At 44.9% G+C, this 17,177-nt stretch overlaps 3 protein-coding genes across 7 annotated transcripts in view; 2 read left to right on the top strand and 1 right to left on the bottom strand.

Moving 5' to 3' along the window:
• Positions 1-17,177, bottom strand: part of LOC108159380 (facilitated trehalose transporter Tret1-like) — a 69,832-nt gene that overhangs the window by 31,464 nt on the left and 21,191 nt on the right. The gene's annotated exons all lie outside the window — the stretch shown is intronic.
• LOC108157966 (putative gustatory receptor 59d) lies at positions 7,740-8,981 on the top strand. The gene is made up of 2 exons (XM_017290112.1): positions 7,740-8,768; positions 8,829-8,981. Exons 1-2 carry the CDS (start codon positions 7,740-7,742, stop codon positions 8,979-8,981), a joined length of 1,182 nt encoding a protein of 393 aa, XP_017145601.1.
• Positions 9,127-10,391, top strand: LOC108157967 (putative gustatory receptor 59c). Its single transcript, XM_017290113.2, has 2 exons — positions 9,127-10,155; positions 10,218-10,391. Exons 1-2 carry the CDS (start codon positions 9,127-9,129, stop codon positions 10,368-10,370), a joined length of 1,182 nt encoding a protein of 393 aa, XP_017145602.1. The 3' UTR covers positions 10,371-10,391.

Genomic DNA, 17,177 nt, shown 5'->3' with positions numbered 1-17,177 from the left:
CTCAAGTTAGTTGTATCCCATTGAGGTGCTGTACGAGTATGTGTGAGTGTGTCTCTGCGTATCTATGTTCATGTATGTATTTGTGTGGGAGTCTATGCTTCGTTATGTCTGTGCGGCAACTTTAAGCACTCGGGGGCGATGCCTGGCAGCAAAGGTAATCGATATTTATAGTTATGGAAATCGCAACCAGGCTGCCCAGAGAAAAACATGGCAAGTGAGGACGAAAGGCAACAGAATAGAGTGAAACGGGAGCCAGAGAGAATGAGAAACGAAAGAGAATGTTGCGGGAAATCGACCATTGGTTGAACATCACGTTTGTCCCAAGATAAGAAATAATATCGTACGTTGCCATGAAAATTTACACACTTTCACCCATAAACTGTTGCCTGTTACCTTCCCTCTAGCTCTTTCTCTCTCTCTCTCTCTCTCTCTCTCTTGGTATTTCCATCTCTGAAATACTTTTTAAAGCACAGCTTAAATCCAATACACAATACACTCGTATGGCTGAGATACAGATGGAGGAAGAGTGTGGTTGTGCCCTGAAATTAATTGTGGGAGCAAAAGTTGTGGCATGTCATAAACATGTTAGACAGTTCTATTAATAGCTTTGCTCGGGATATACACAGTAGATACACTCGTATATCTGCAAGTGAGACATAAAACAGAATAATTGACGCTTAACCTTCAGTGAGCTCAACAAACGAAGGAGGTGTCTGTGATGAACCCCTCTCGAAAGAATACATATTTCCAACAACTTTTGATGCCTGTCAAGAGAAGCATCCGAGGGTAACGACCAATGGGTATAGCTTTTACGGAAGGAAATAGTAGAGGAGGAGAGAGAGCTTAGGTCTACTCAACTTGAAGTACAACTCTTCCTACATATTCTCCTCTATATTCATTCCACTAGCGACAACTTATTGGCACTCCGTTTATTTGAATCATTTTCCGTTCCATTGAGTGGATCTCTCAGTGAACAGTCTCCCTAAACGCATTTTTCCTTTCCCTCATACTTCTCTACACTATTGACAGCTTATTAAATTGATTTCATTTGGGACTTGGCAAACATGTCATGCTGCATCGTCATCATCAGCAGGAGCATCATCATCAGAAGCATCATTAGAAGCATCGTCAGGAGCATCGTCAGGAGAAGAATCAGCCAGTAGCAGAGCACGAACCAGTTTTGTCTTCACAAAGGCTCCCACGAATAGGAGCCAAGCCCCATCCTGCCACCACACTCCTGTCAAGCAGTTGTTGACTTTTTATTGCGTGTCTCCCCATATGCCCACACTACCCATCCAACATCCTCATCCCCCCCCCCCCCTCCCCCCCCCCCCCCCCCCCCCCCCCCCCCCCCCCCCCCCCCCCCCCCCCCCCCTCCTCGGCTGCGTGTGTGAGGGAGCCCCAAGTTAAGTGCTCATAAAATATTTGTAAATGTTTGAGCTGAAGCCAGAGAACGGGAGAAGAAAAACTAACCGAGAACATTTTAAAGCATACTTATGAGCCCCGTCGACTCGGGGGCCTGTCAATTTTCCTCAATCCTAATTCTGTCAATTAGGGCCTTCTAAATTGTTAAGTACTTCCCCCCATGCCGTTCCCCGAAAAACAATGATCCCATGAGCCGGCACAAAACTCACTTTCAAAACCAACTTGGCCACAAAAACCGTAAAATTGTTTCTCGTTTTTATTCATTCTGGCTCATGGTTGAGGTGGTGTGTGGTGCGTGTGTGCTGGTTGGTATATAAGCAATATTTATATGATATATATACTCGTACTCGCAGAGCGGGGAAAGCTCTAGAGCAGAACTTTTACTTTTTTGGGGCAAAGTTTTAAACAAATTCATTAGCCCGAAAGAGCACATCATCTATTTTTTTGGTCTCCTGTCAAATGTCACATCACAAAAGTTGCGCCCCAAAGGAAATAGTTAGAAATGTGCATCAAAGAGTGGGTCGATTATTGTTTCGAGTGTGTATGGTACGGGAGTGGAAATTGGGTTCATATTGGAGGATATTACAGATTGAAAACCAACTATCAGGGAGGGGGAAAACTTTGTGGATAAACTGGAATTAAAATATAAGGACTCTAAACTAAAATTATAATCTACTCTAGGTTCTGCGTTTGATTCTGCTCAAGAACTACTCTGAACCGCACATAAAATTGAAATCGGAGCAAATCTTCCAACACAAGCACCGCTGCCAATCAAATATTCGATGACCTACGGTCAATCGCACTGTCCAAAAAAACGAGCTGACAACTGCAGAAGATTGCCTCTAATAAGCTTCCCATTACGCTAACCCTGTTGACACAGAAACCCATCAGAGCAAACCCTAGGCCAATGCAATTCCAGGGCCATCACCTGCTGCTGCTCCTGGCTGGCTGGCCGGATTGAAGGATCTGCTCGAGCTTGTGCCCGGTCCACAACTATTCAATCGGTACGCCAGACAAGCAAATTTCGTTAAAATCCCATCATAAAAACACACGAAACGCTCCACAAATCCAAATACTGTAAAAATACAACATTTGGGTCACTTTTCTTTTCTCCTCGTTTATGTTTTTTTCACTATACCAGTACTTTTTTTTGGTCCATCGTTGGATTTTGGTCTCAGTTTATTTTATGGCAGCTTTCAAAGTTTTTACTCATTGCCATGGCTGTCGAGACTCGAAGCGTTTCGGGATGGAAGGGTATGGAAAGGGATGGGACAGCTGGAGCCAGAAGCAAGTCTCTGCGAGGAGTTTCAGCTCTTGAGGTGGCAATAAAATAAATGGCAGCACTTTCGGTTTTACACACACACACACAGACCCGTACCCATCTCTTCCCGAAACCTCGAAAAAAAGGCAATTTGGAAAGGTAGAAACGTGGAAAAGCGGAGCCTGCAATGGCCATATATCAAAAGGCGAAAGAGTAAAGCACATAAAACCAGCAGAACTAAACGAACGTGAGATGTAGAGAGATCGGACAGACCCTGAGAGCAAGGTTGGAGTTGGGAGTTGGGAGATTTGAGATGGAGAGAGATTTGCTGGCAAGTTGGTTAGCGGCAAATATTTGTGGTATTTTCAGCTGGCCACTGAGTGGTTTATGACTTGTCCGCTGGCCTCCGCTGCTCGGCTGCCAAATCAGACCCCACTCTGGGATATTTTGCACAAGCTTTTCACCTTGGGTGGGACGTTCAGGTGAAACGCTTAAGATGAATGCTCCAGCTCCATTGTTCAGAGTGTATTGACAATGTTGTTTAGTCAGTGAAAAGCGGGGCAAGGAGAAAATGTAATTTCTGAAAGGATTACCGAAAGCTTTAAAGCAAAGCCCAGCGAAAGAGGACTCTAAAGAAGCTGGTGACATGAAAAATGAATTGCAAGCCACCAAAAAAAAAAAAAAAAAGCAAGTTTTCATTTTCCCAAGCACACAGACACACACACGTGTGGAGTCATCGTCTCGCCAGCGTAAAAATATGTGAAAAATGAACGGAAATGCCGCAACGACAAGGCGGAAATGAAAAATGCACACATGTATGTACGTATGGCTGTGTGCATGAATGAATGCCAGGAAAATGGCGGCCGCAACACCCGACGAACTCAAATCAAAAAGCAATGCGAAAGAGGGTGCGAAGCCAAGTCAGTCAATGGGAAAGTCAGCCCCGAAAGTACATTGTAATTAATGATGAGGCAGAAAACGAATAATCGAGAATCCGCTCCCCAAAAAGATGGCATTTAAATGTGAATATATAATAGCATATGGCAAAAGGGAAGGGAAGGAAGGAAGTAAATAAGACTCTTCCGAAAAGACCCAAAACCATGTCGAAGCACTTTAAGTCACTCACAGAAAACCCACATACTCGTACACATGAGCGGAGACAAGCCTCGAGGCATTGGCTCTTTGCTACACCTTCCACTCAAGTCAATGGCCAGCAGAACATTTTCAACGTTTTCCGCATTCAATTTAATTGAAAATCCATGTTCACACATAGTTTATGGCTAAACAAAGCCGATTACATTAATTTCACACCACCACAAACCATACGGCAAGGTCAGAGCTCAAACACAATGGGTTCCGAGCGACAAAAGGGTGCCAATCCAATCCCCAGGCAAGACTGACAGACAAAGTGGCCCGGAAACTTGTTGAGAGAATGCGATTCGAAGGCAGACCCGGGCAGACATCCGCCCACACATACACAGACACTCGAAAGCCACTCAGTCAGGTGTTAAAACTAATTTACGACAATTTGACCAACAAACAACAAAAGTTTCCAGAAGGACCAGGAATAGAAAGAGTTGTCCGAGTGCTCCGCATATTTCACACGATTCCTGAAAAGGGTCCACAGAGCCACATCCTTCACACTGACCACAAAAGCATCGCAAATCGAACAGAAGCCATGTCCGGACAAGAACTCGAGGACAACTCGAGCCCAAGTCCAACCACAACTTGATCCCATTTTTGGCTGTGAATTTTACTTACTGCCAACAGCTTTTGCTTTTCCCCACAAAATATATGGACTTGAATCAGCTCTATAGCTTTCGTTTTTCTATAGGAAAGGAAGAGATGTTTGTGGGGGTTTTTAAAAGGGAAATTAATCAGGCACACACACAGAGGGATTAGGTCCACAAAAATTATACAACAAGAAGTGCAATTCATTCAGCTGGATTCTCGCGAGTCATTTTTTGATAATTAGCATGTAATTAAAGCAGACACGCCCCCAGGGGCGTCTCTAGTGCTCGTAGTAGGGTATCGGTAGGGTGTCGGCTAATGATGATGAAGTAACAGTAACAGCTAATGCATATAAAATTGCGCAAATACGAGAATCGTTAACAGTGTTTTGAAGTCGGAACTTTTTGGTCGAATTCACAAAACCCACTGAAAACTTCCAGTACGTGTATGTGCCTACATTTCTAAAATACCCATTTAAAGGTAATTCTACTCAAAGCAAAAGCAAACTCTTCAATAACCTCCCAAGCAAAAGCTCTAATCTCGAGTCAATGATTAACTAACGAAATCTATCCCCATTCCCATTCCCATTCCTATGCCGATGCCCATTCCCATATTCATTCATTTACCTGGCCCTAATGAATTACCAAACCCAATTCAAACATTGCAAAGGAAAAAAAAGAGGGACCATCTCAGAAGAGAAGAGAAGGAGCCTTGGCAAAGGCAAATGGAAAGTCATTATGATACACATTTGGCCTAATGAGATTTTTTTATGGTGATGCCGGGGGGAAAACCATCAGCAGAAGGGATAGCCACACGCAAACGTCTTCTTAATTATTCACAATGAACGAATATGCCTGGAAGGTGAGAAGAGTAGACATTTTGACACCTTTATAGCTCAATAAATTGGACCAGAGGCAAAGAACTAAGAACCTCTGGCACGCCAGTTCATTAGAAACTCACACGGGAGACTTTGATATCGCTCTTGATTACATTCAGAGCCACTCAAGACGTCGAAGCCACTCGAACCCACAGAGCGGTGGAAGCTCGAGGGAGAGAGCCCCAGCCGACTAACCTGATGGCACGTAAAGTTTACAGTTACCAAAGCTTTGGACTCGTTAGTGCCTGAATAGTACTAAAAGCAACGACCAGACGGAGGTCCCGCCACTGCATCCACCTAGACAGGGGATTCGGGTCGGGTAGCATGCCATTAGTGGGTAGGTATCCTTGGCTCCCGCCATCGTAGTAGTCCCCGTCGATGTCGACGTCTGCTTATGAATAATGTTTTAATTTTCAGCCAGGCGAATTTGCCAACGTTCTTCCTTGGCTCTCGGTCGTTCTTCGTCCTTCATTCTTGGCGAGGCGAGGGGACCCTCGGCACGCAATTGCATGTCAAGTGCATATGATTCCCGCACATAGTCTACTGCCAGTCCCCTCTACGCGACTGCTTACTGCCGACTAATATGCGAAAATTATGGGTTGTAATGTAAGAGGCACTTTTGCTTCATTTTTTTTAATGACATCCAACAAACGCGACATGTTTCTTTACCCACACAAGCGGGACATGCTTCCTTGCCACCCAAAAACGCTGATGTAAATGTGGTTGTCCCTCACCCTCAACAACCCATATGAGGATGTGAATGTAGAGGCGGCTGATGGTGATTAGATGGTAGTTTGGAGCACCAGCGCGAGGACAAACATTAGAAACTGTCGTCATTTATATTAATTAATGGCGTCTGCACTTGAGTTGCAGGGAATACGAGTATCTACAACTTTCGAGATGACTTCGGCAACTTTAAACGAATGTCAGAAGCTAGAGTAGCAGCAAACTTTGATGAATGTCAAGAAGAAACCAGAAACTTGCGGCAAAAATGTCATAACTGTATACTCATTGAACTTATAATGCCTGATAAAGGCTAAAATTTCTAGTTAGACGGGTCTATAGCCTAGGTTCAATGATTAAAATTGTATCTGTCCATCATCTGTATCTCGCATCATGTTGCAATGTTTGCTGGCATAAAAACGGAACAATCCTTAATCTACTGATGTATACATTCTCATTAGGTCCCCAGCGAGGACCTGTCCTCTACATTTTCCCATGTCATGCGATGGCTGACGCTCCCCGCAAGTATGCAACACTTTTTGGTCGAGTGCTGCATTGGATTTCCATGCAATCAGAAACCATTTTGAATCCGCATCCGTTTCCTGTTTTTGCATGACGGTCGCATTTGTGAGATGCGAGCGTGTATGGTTTTTTTGGAATTTGATTTGTCGGCTAAATTCACAACATTTTTGACACCCGCCATGCGCGAAATTGCATTGTTGTTGCAGTTGCCGTTGCCACATTTTTTCCTCTGCTGCCATTTGACAGCATGACAAATGCAAAACTATAAAAATTCATTTGAATTTCCCAGCATAGAGATGTGACCATAATAAATTGAATTTAAAGACACAGTTGGGGCATGTTTTTGGTGGTATTTAAAGCAAGAGCTGAGCATCCTTGCATTTTGTGGTTGGGTGGCCTTTGGCACTTTGGCACAACTCTTGAGACATCGCTGACATCAGCCACAGATGGCGACCTGAGGGGCTTCCTCTCGCTTTCTTACGCTGTGTTTAATATGCACTTCAAAACGGGGAGTGACGAGGCCACGTCGAAGTTTCAGTTTCAGTTATGTATGCTTTTCAGTGGGTTATACCTATACCTCCCTGCCAAGCTGCTTGACTGCTGCTTCTGCGGGCTTTTCACTAAAAATAAGTGTTGAGCAAACAATCTACGGGCATAGAATTTCGCTGGTGCAACGTCAGCAGCCTCATCCTTATCCTCCCTCTCATCCTCGATGTCATCTTTGTGCTCTCGAAACAGGGCCATGTTTGTCAAGCTATGAACTATGGAATCCAACTGCAAACAAGAATGCAGCACAAGATGTTTAACACTTTCCACAGACGTTCGCCCAGGGGTAGGTCATGTGGCTACGCAGCACAGTCCATCTACAGTTCACGAAGAGCCATGAGGGGGGAGTATAATGGAACCTATGGACAAATTGTTTTTGAATGAAATTGTTTTAGAACTGAATGTCGGAGTCACCATTTGTGAAGAGGGGCATCAAGACGACAATTACCAAAGAGGGGGCTCACCATTCAGATAATATCACTATCCTGATAGTTTGGACTCCCCCGAACCATCGGCGCTGATAAGTTCCCCCATTTGCCCACCTATTCGTGGCACAAACTCATTCAACAAATTGACCGATTCTAGATAGTCTCCTTTCATCGCTTTCCCTAATGCATCACAGGCAAAGTTACAGTTACTTTTTAGTGTTTCACAATGCCAGACCTGGTCAAATGGTGTGTGCGCATGAGCTACCTGTATGGCCGTGTAACCGGTACGCTCAACTTTGAGATCGATTTAAGGACGGGTAGAACGCGGGTCACAAAGAAAACCACCATCTATTCCGCGTTGGCACACTTGTGCTTGATAACTATCCTGGCGTACCATCTTTGGCAAACCAAACCAATGTCTGACCTATTGGCAAATGCCAATGCGCTGCATGAAAATGTCTTCATGATCGTCGCTTGCATGCGCGTCTCATGTGCTTTGGCGGCCATAGCCGGTCGCTGGTATCATCGCCGCCGATATATGGGACTAATCAGCTCCTTTCGCCGTTTGTACCTGAAGAACACCGAGGTGATGCAGCACTGTCGCCGTGGCTTCGTCTCTAAATGCTTTATAGCCACCGTGGCCGAGAGTTTGCAGTTTCTGATGGCCGTTTTCGCGGTGTGGGATCGCCTAACCTTCTCTTTGCTCATTGGCACCTGGAGTGTCATGACCGTGACCGCGGTCATGAATGTAATAATTACGCAGTATTACTTTGCCCTGGGGAATGCCCGGGGCCACTACAAACTGCTCAATCGGGATCTTCGAGAGGTGCTCGCCGAGGCTCGGTCCCTTGGACCCAAGCGAAAGCGTCAGAACGGGGTCTTTATCACAAAATGCTGTTTCCTGGCCGATCGAGTGGATGAAATCGCGCAAACCCAATCCGAATTGCAGGCGCTGATCGAGCGCATGTCGCGGATCTATGAACTGCAGGTGCTATGCCTGTTCTGCACCTATTATCTGACCACCGTGGGAAACGCCTACTTGTTGTTTAGCATCTACAAGTACAATAACATGACACAGGGTTTGTCGAAGCTTGGCTTGCTGGCGGGTGCTATTTTCTTAGTATTTTACTATGCCGATTACTTACTAAACTCGTACAATCTTTTCTACCTGCTGGAAGCCCATCAGGAGATGCACAAGCTTCTTGAGCAGCGAAACCTCTTACCGTGGGTTCTGGATGAGCGACTGGAGTCAGCCGTAAGTCCTGCCAATATTCCTGGCACTAACCACCCTGCCCTGACCTTCATTTGCTTTCAGTTTGATAGCCTCGAGCTGAGCCTGGCCCGCAATCCATTAAATCTAGACTGTTTTGGCCTATTTAAGTTGGATCGTTTCTCTGCATTTGACGTGGGTAATTCTTTACTAATCAACTCCGTACTTCTAATACAATATGATATGCAGAATTATTGAATAAACCACTTGTGTGCCCGCTGATGTAATTTGTCGTGAGCCAATTAGCCTGCCCTGCTCCCACAGGTCATATCATATTGATTGGATTGCCTGCCAGGGCACCTCAACTGTGACTCCTCCATCGAGTCCCCTTTAGTTGTGCGGTATGGCTGACTTCGTTTGGATTATTCAACGCTTTGTCTACCTCTATGGTCGATTGGTAGGAGTGGTTAACTTTACAGTGGACTGGCGAACAGGCCGAGCGATGATCACCCGCTGGGCCACGATCCAGGCGGCGGTACAAAATATCTGCCTGATCGGTCTGCTGACGTTCCAGCTCCTTCACGGCGATACGTTACTATTTACCTTTAAACACGCCAGATACCTGCACGAGTACGTGTTCCTGATGGTGACTGCGGTGCGCCATTGGGCAGTTCTGCTCACGTTGGTCAGTCGATGGCGATACCGTGGGGACATCGTACTCATTTGGAACCGATTATTCCGTGCGACTCAGCAAAGGCCTGATGAGATACCTCTATATCGTCGAAGGCTTATTTTGAAGTTTATATTCGCCGTCCTGTCAGACAATCTTCATATGGTATTGGACCTGAGCGCGCTCCGCCAGAAATTCAGTCTGGAACTGGCCCTGAAGCTGATAGTCTGGTACATGTTCACAACCATATTCAATATGATCGTGGCCCAGTATTACCTGGCCATGCTGCAAGTCAATGTGAACTATACACTGATCAAGCGGGATCTCCGTGAACTGCTGAAGGAGACCCAGGCCCTCTGTGGGAGCACCAACCGTCGGGGCGGCGTGTTTGTTACCAAATGCTGCGCCCTGTCCGATCGGCTGGATAGGATAGCGGAGACACAGTCAAAGCTGCAGGCACTGGTCGACGGCATGTCGAAGATATTCCAGATACAGAGCTTCAGCATGACCATCGTCTACTACCTCTCCACCATCGGCACCATTTACTTCGCCTTCTGCACGATCAAGTACAGCTCCACCGGACTGGGCGCCTCAAACTGGGGACTGCTGCTGATCGTCCTCTCCACCACATTCTTCTACGCGGACAACTTTGTCACCATCAATATTGGATTTATTATCATGGATTCCAATCCAGAGCTGATGAAAATACTTGAAGAGCGAACGCTACTATGCGAGGAACTGGATGAACGCTTGAAGAGCTCGGTGGGTTTTGGTTTCTTTTTCTTATCCGAAATCACCTTTGAAGTGTACTTTTCCCATTGCAGTTTGAGAGCTTTCAACTGCAGTTGGCACGAAATCCACTGGAGTTCTATGTAATGGGTCTCTTTAAGATTGATCGCGGCCGCATTATGTCCATGGCAAACTCTCTTATAACCCATTCCATTATATTGATACAATGGGAATTGCAGAACAATTAAACCTAGCTAAAATCAAAACGAATAAAGAGAGCTTGTTGCGAACAATGTCAGACAGGGGGAGGCCCGAGTGTCCACCTACAGGTTGGGCATTTTATCTGCATCTGAGAGAGTGCTTGTACCAATGGAATGTGTAATTGTGGCCAAGCAAAACCGATAATGGCCGTTTCATGCACTGCCCGTGGGGATATCGCACTCGCAGTTGTGGGTAATGGAAATTGGCTGGCCGGGATTCCTTTGTATCGCCAATTGCCAGGCATTTATAAGCCTGGAAACTTCGACACGACAAGAACGATTCGAACGACAGTGACAAATCCACTGACAGCGGCAATGCTTTGCCGCAAGACGAGCAAAATAAACGAGCTTCGATTCAATTTGCCCTCGCAGCCCCATCCGCTTAGCATAAGTCGCAATTTAATCCGTCTCCCGACAGCCGGGGCACAATATGCATTGCCAACACCCGGACAGACAGACAGACAGACAGACAGATAGTCAGATAAATGGAGCAACGGATGGAACTAGAGACATTTTAGCATAATGCATTGCCAGTTGCTGCTGCTGTTGCTGTTGCTGCTACTCCTCTCGAAGCTCGACAGCTAAAACTAACAGCATCGGCGAGGAAACACTTGAAGTAGGAGTGGGAGTGGAAATGGAAATGGAAATGGGAAGGATGGTTAAGTTAACAATGAAACATTCTTAGCATCAATGGAGTTTATCGATTGGACAAGAATCAAATTGCCATATTGAATGCACAGAAGATGGCTGTGGCAATTGAAGTACATGCTTACATACGCGTAGATACTATCTTTTGCTTTACTCTGTCCAATATACAGATCTGTAGCAGTGCACACTTTTTGTGGATCCAGAGAACCTAGCACCCTGTTAGGCTATAAAATCCACATCTAAGGACTGCTCAGATGTGGTCTCTTGTGCAGATAATTTCGGGGGAGAAAAAAATAACATTTTCGCGGCTCAGAGAAATCTGTACCCTGCCACAGCTAACACAATTCTCGGCTAACCATAACTTACGAAATATGCAAAGGAGGAGAGGCTCAAAAATGCATAGGAAATCCCAAAGCAGCAGAGCAGAGAGACAGCGGCAGCAGCGGAGGCACGGAAAAAATGAAAATTAAATTGAATTTTCAAACGCCACGCTCATAAATCCAAATGCCAAGGCGAACGGAAATGCAGCCGAAAAAGAAAATTTTTTGTAGTTTACTTTTGCCGCAGGCTCCTCAACAGCTACAACAGCAGCGAAATTGTGCTCAAACATACTCGGAATCATAAATATTTGATTTTCTTACATTTTTACAACATCTCTGCGAATGCCTGTCTGGAAGCTGAATCTGTGGCCTGGCACCCGGGACCCGGGGAAAATTGATAAGTTTTCAATGATTACGCTTCGAGATTGATATAATTTGTGTGCAATTTCGCAGCAATTGGCAAATGTCGCGTACGTGAGCCAAAGGATGACATTTCGTTTGGCTTGAGACGAACTAAATTGAAAATCAGAATTGAACTGGGAAACATTTAGCTTTCCGCGTAAATATTAGATATCAGTACCACTGTATATCAGCCTACCACACCTCCAAATCAAAAAGCCTTCACTCAGGGCTCTTAGAACTAAAGAAAGGCCACATAACTTTCGTAAGGGCTTTAATAAGGTGGCTCATGGCTAGTTCTTAATCTGTAATGATGTGCTCTCTGAGGTAAGTAAGGGCTGGGTTTCGAGCTTACATGCAGATGTTCTCACATGTGTGCGGGGTCTCGTAAACACTCTTTATGGACTTTAAAATTTATGTTTTGTGTACACTCTGCTGGTTGGATGCTTTCCTCGTACAGTAATCGTATGTATTTGTGGATATGTTGCGGTCTTTTTGGTTTTTGGCGTGCGAACTGCATTTTATGAATTTTTTATGGCTTTTAATGTACACACACCTGGCGCCATCTAACGCTCACATCGGGCGGCCCAACGACACTCGGGCGCATGGACATTCCGGACAGGACGGTGGTACGCAGGGCCATAAAAAGAAACAAGAACATATAGGTGGAGAACAACACACCTTTTATATGGTCGCCCATAAAGCGGTGCGCCCCGAAATCTGCTCACGCTTCTGGACCGTATTTCATCTCGACCTGGTCTAATCCATCGCCGTGTGGCTTTTCGCCAAGGAATCCATGGAATCCTCGCATGAAATACGAGGTATCCCAAGGATCGCAGCAAAAACTTTTCCCTTGATTTATCTCTTTCACTCTCTGTGGAACTTCAGGCCATGAGAGCACACCCACTCATTAATTTTTGGGCCTGCATCAGAGGCGGTTATTGTGCGAGTACTTGTACGAGTATGGATGCTTTCATTCTGGACGGAGCTCGGAGTGAATTTTAAAATAATGAGCATGTCTGCCTCTGTCCACCACAACTGCTAAAGATTGCGATTTATTAATGTGACAGCTGCAGCTTCAATGCAGTTCTGAAGTGCAACTCAGGCGTGGGACAGGATAGGACGGAGTCCGGGAAAAAGATAAGTACAATTCCACTTATATTTCCATGGGATACTCTTTATATACAAGAGTATTCATTGATATACGGATAAGTAGAGCGGCTTGGTCAGAACAAAATTTGAGGAGTCTCTTCAAATCGTTTTTCCTTTTCTGACGTTAAACTATGGCTTTTCTAAAGAACTCTCTTTTCTTCATAAGAAAAGACTTATTTCCCTTTAAGACTCGTACAAACCCTTCAAAAAAGATACATATTTGTGAGTTGCTCTTATGGTAATGTCATTTCAAGGCATTGTATCGACACTCCTCCACACAAAACTTGGCCCAAATTGTATCGAATAGAAAGCTAGGAGGCCTTACAGCCGACATGTTTGACAAGGACAACAGTGACATCCACTAATGGGCGCAGAGAGGGAGAGAGGAACGGATTCACTTTCGTTTTTTTTGTTTTCAATTTCCCTTCGATTCCATTTGCCGAACTCCGTCTCGTCTGTCCTTGTGATAAGGCACTGGAAGCTCTAATTGCATCTGATTGCAGTGACAGTTTTTCCTACCAACTGACAGCTGCAGAAGACGGATGCGGAGGAGGATACATATATAAGGATGGGTAGCCCGTTCTGTCCTTGCTCTGAGTACCCGTACATCCGTTTCGCATCCGTTGATTTTCGATTCGCGTAATTCCTTTCTTGCTTGTTTGCTTGGAAGCACTGCACAGTGCAGTGCTCATCCGGGTAAAATCGTGAGTGAAATTTAAATGGCGCTGACTGTGCAGCTCACTGAGCGACAACTGTACAACGATAATACAATACAGCGGAGTGCTCGATTGAAAATGTTCAATCAACAAAATGTCATTCCTCACGAACAAACTGTCGACAGCGATTCGCAAGGAATTATTCAAATTTGATGAGAGTTATAATATCTCTCTCTCTCTCTCTCTCTCTCTTAATATCTCATTAAGAACGGCTGCAACATTACATTATGGAACATATTGCGCAAGCGGTCTGCAATGGTGATAATTAAGCCCATCCTTTTTACCCTCTTACCTTACACCTTAGACCCCCTCCGTTCCCATCCAATTAGAGTCGTACGAAGTAATCCATTTCTCAGTTTTCCATAAATTCAGACCGAAAGGTAGAGCACGTTCGGATTATAATGCAGAGGGGGGCATGTGGTATGGTGTGTGGTGCGGTAACTACATTTTGTGGTATTTTTCGTGTTCTGTGGTTGGCTTTTTGATCCCTCTCTCCATCTATTTCTCTATTCCCGCGCACAAAGTACATACGTATGTAAATTTGTATGAACTTCCTGATGAGCGAACGGAGATACGAATTGGCAAGGAATGTGCCTCAGCGGCATCCATTAGGTCAAACGCCCCAGACAGAAAATACTAATTAAAATGCATTAACAATTGTCATGCCATTTCGGAGCCATTAATCTGTTTCAATCTCAACTGGATAAATATTAAATGGAGGCTTCTTCGATAAGTGAGTGAAGTGTGGACGAGAGACCAGAAAAAACGCAAATGTTTGGCATAAAAAATGCATGAATTATGCAAACCATTTAGAAGGGAAACAAGAAGGAAAAATCGAAAATTCCTCAACATTTTTTCCCTATTCAAAGCTTTAAAAAATTGATGCCACTCGGCCAAAAAGCCCGAGAACTGACCCAACTTCCTTGCTCGGCATACGTCTATGTATCTCTATGTCTGTCTTTGTGTAAGTGTCTAAATGGACATCTGACCGGGAGTGCGGCCTGGAGGAGCCCGAAACTCTCTCAACATGGCTTTTAAAACTCGGCCCTGCCCCCTGCCACCCTAAGCCACTGGCTACAGGGGTGGTGGTATAAAATATTCATGCGTTTTATATGGTGGCAAAGAGAACGAGTCGAAGGCTAGGAAAGGAGAAAGTGTACAATACCAGGCCTATGTCATATTAAAAGTCAAGAAGCTTTTGCGTGCCGTAATTAATGTAAATCCCCCTTTACTTTGCTATACCCTTACTCCGTGCCCGTGCCATATCCCCTAACCGACCGAATGGCAGCCTGAGAGTGACAAGTTGGTTGAAAAGCTTGTAACGGGCAAACACATTCATTAGCCATAAACTATTTTCTGCCTCAGTTGAGAGGCCACTCCTCTAACAGTGAGATCAGTATTTTTATAATACTATAAGAACCAAAAACAGAGCAACCTATCACCTAAGCAGTAACCAATCCTCAGATAGAAATTCTATGAATCCTGGAAACGTGTTCCCCAATCAAAGACCATTGATTATAATCAGAGCAGTACTCGCTACTAGGTATCACCATAGTCCATACCATTTTCCTGGTATTCACTGTTGCTCTTTGGGCATGCCCATCGCCTGGGCGCCTGTCAACCTTCTTCTGCTCGTATATGCACCCTGTAATTGATTTTCTGTTTACGCAATGGCCCAAAAAATTGGGCGTGGTCGGGGGCGAATGTGTAGAAGGCGTGGCAAATCAGGCAAAAGTTACGCCTGCCTGATGCTTCCGGTTCATTCTTGTTATTATATTTCATTTGCCGTCAACTGTTGTGCTGCCTGATACCTACATTCGTGGACTTCCCAAGAAAATCTAAGAAACAAAGCCATATTTGATTGATACCCCGTAAAATCCGTAATTATTTCATTAGTGGAACAAATTATGGGATTGGGATTGATATACTTTGAATACTTTAGCTTTATATATTTCCCGATGAATTATATCAGTATTTTCAGTCGCTTTTCTTCATCCCAACAGGACCGGCTATCTTTGACCCTCTAATGGGTAGCACAAAAGTTTTCATACTGTAACTTTTGTGATATTTCTGCTGGGCGGAAAGGCAGAGAGTCGAGACTGAGCCTCAGAGAGAGCGACTGCTCCAGAGGGGCAGGAAGTCCGACGGAGCGGGGCACATGCCAACACTTGTTTTCTGTTAAGTGATTTAGGCAAAACTTTTGCACCCCTCGTAGCTCTTTCCGAAGCAACTCCCCTGCTCCATCCGCAGCTCCAGCCCCATCCCCCTTTCGGATACCGTCAGAAAGCGTGTGCCATTCGTGTCTGGCATTTCGGGCTTAGACGACACCCTTGACACAGACGAGGGACAGAGACCGGGACCGGGACTGAGACTGGGATGCATGTAGGTCTTGCTATTCCAATGGCTGGTTCTGCGGTTCCGGTTCGCCGTTCGGTTTGGTAATATTCTGAAATACATCGGAAATGTTTTACAAAACTTTCGCGAAGGGGGCAACAAAAAGAACAACATTTTAAACTGTTGCCACATAATCGCCGTCAAGTGAAATTCATTTTCTCGACAAACAACATGAACTTCAAAGGAACTTTGGCAAATCTCCACCACTCTGAGCTGCTCAAAGGAAATTGAAATTGTTAAGTGTGTGCGGGAAACTAGGAGAGCTGTCGATCTGGCTTAGCGATTCCCATTGACGATGTATGTACATCTGATGTGTAGCTTGTGATTGCCTCAAAATGTTGCATACTCCAATCATATTCATGCCATAGCCATAGCAGCATAGTTATCACATAATAATCGACATTACCTGAGCTCATCCTGGCCCCTCCTGAGAGCCTGACAAGTTTAGTTACTTTCCCGCTATCTGACAACATTAAAACTGTCTCCTCAAATTCCGACTTGCCAGAAGAATTTCCGCGGCACAAAGTTTGCCCGGGTAACCATATTACATGGATAACACCCGCAGAACACCAGCACCACGCGAGAAATGCTTCGTGACAAAGAATTCCAACGAAAGGCGAAAGAATAAAGTAGTAGAGTAGAGCAGGGCAATGCAGGAACCCGAAAGGGGAGCGAAGAAAAACGTTTGCGGGATACAGTAAACCGTAGCGAGTAGAGAAAACTTTGAAGTTTTATTAAAAATACACGCCGCAACATTCCTCAAGAACTTTTGGCACACGAAAACGTGAGATAATTTAGAAGAAACGAACCGAACGAGGCTGAGTCCTGCTCCTGCAGCAGGTGAGGAAAATAGCCGAAAACCGGCAGCGAAGTGTCAAGTAGTTTGGATAAACTTTTGTGACAGCTCAATTTGGAAGGGAAAATGTAAGTCAGCATTTTCTCCAAGGATGCCCACAATATTAGAATATTAATAGCGAGCTTATGCCTGGCCGACTAATGAGCAGGAGCCTGGATTTTGATAGTTACCAGCAGGTCTATAAGAAAGCCTTGATGTGGGTTGTATGTCAAGAAAATGGTGGATTAAAGTCATAAAGTTTAGGGAAACCGATAGAAATATTGAATCTAGAGAGGACATACATATGTCGAAATGTAAAGCCAGCTGTAAC

The sequence above is a fragment of the Drosophila miranda genome, chromosome 3 (assembly GCF_003369915.1).
Source record: "Drosophila miranda strain MSH22 chromosome 3, D.miranda_PacBio2.1, whole genome shotgun sequence".
NCBI lineage: Eukaryota > Metazoa > Arthropoda > Insecta > Diptera > Drosophilidae > Drosophila > Drosophila miranda.
Note: the sequence above shows the minus strand (reverse complement) of the source record. Positions and strands in the feature narration are given on the sequence as shown.

Excerpts from the sequence above, each read along its gene's own strand:
- LOC108157966 (XM_017290112.1), top strand. The coding sequence starts at position 7,740 with ATGCCAGACCTGGTCAAATGGTGTGTGCGCATGAGCTACCTGTATGGC. Across the intron at positions 8,769-8,828 it reads ATGAGCGACTGGAGTCAGCC|TTTGATAGCCTCGAGCTGAG; the intron begins GTAAGTCCTGCC and ends ATTTGCTTTCAG.
- LOC108157967 (XM_017290113.2), top strand. The coding sequence starts at position 9,127 with ATGGCTGACTTCGTTTGGATTATTCAACGCTTTGTCTACCTCTATGGT. Across the intron at positions 10,156-10,217 it reads ATGAACGCTTGAAGAGCTCG|TTTGAGAGCTTTCAACTGCA; the intron begins GTGGGTTTTGGT and ends TTCCCATTGCAG.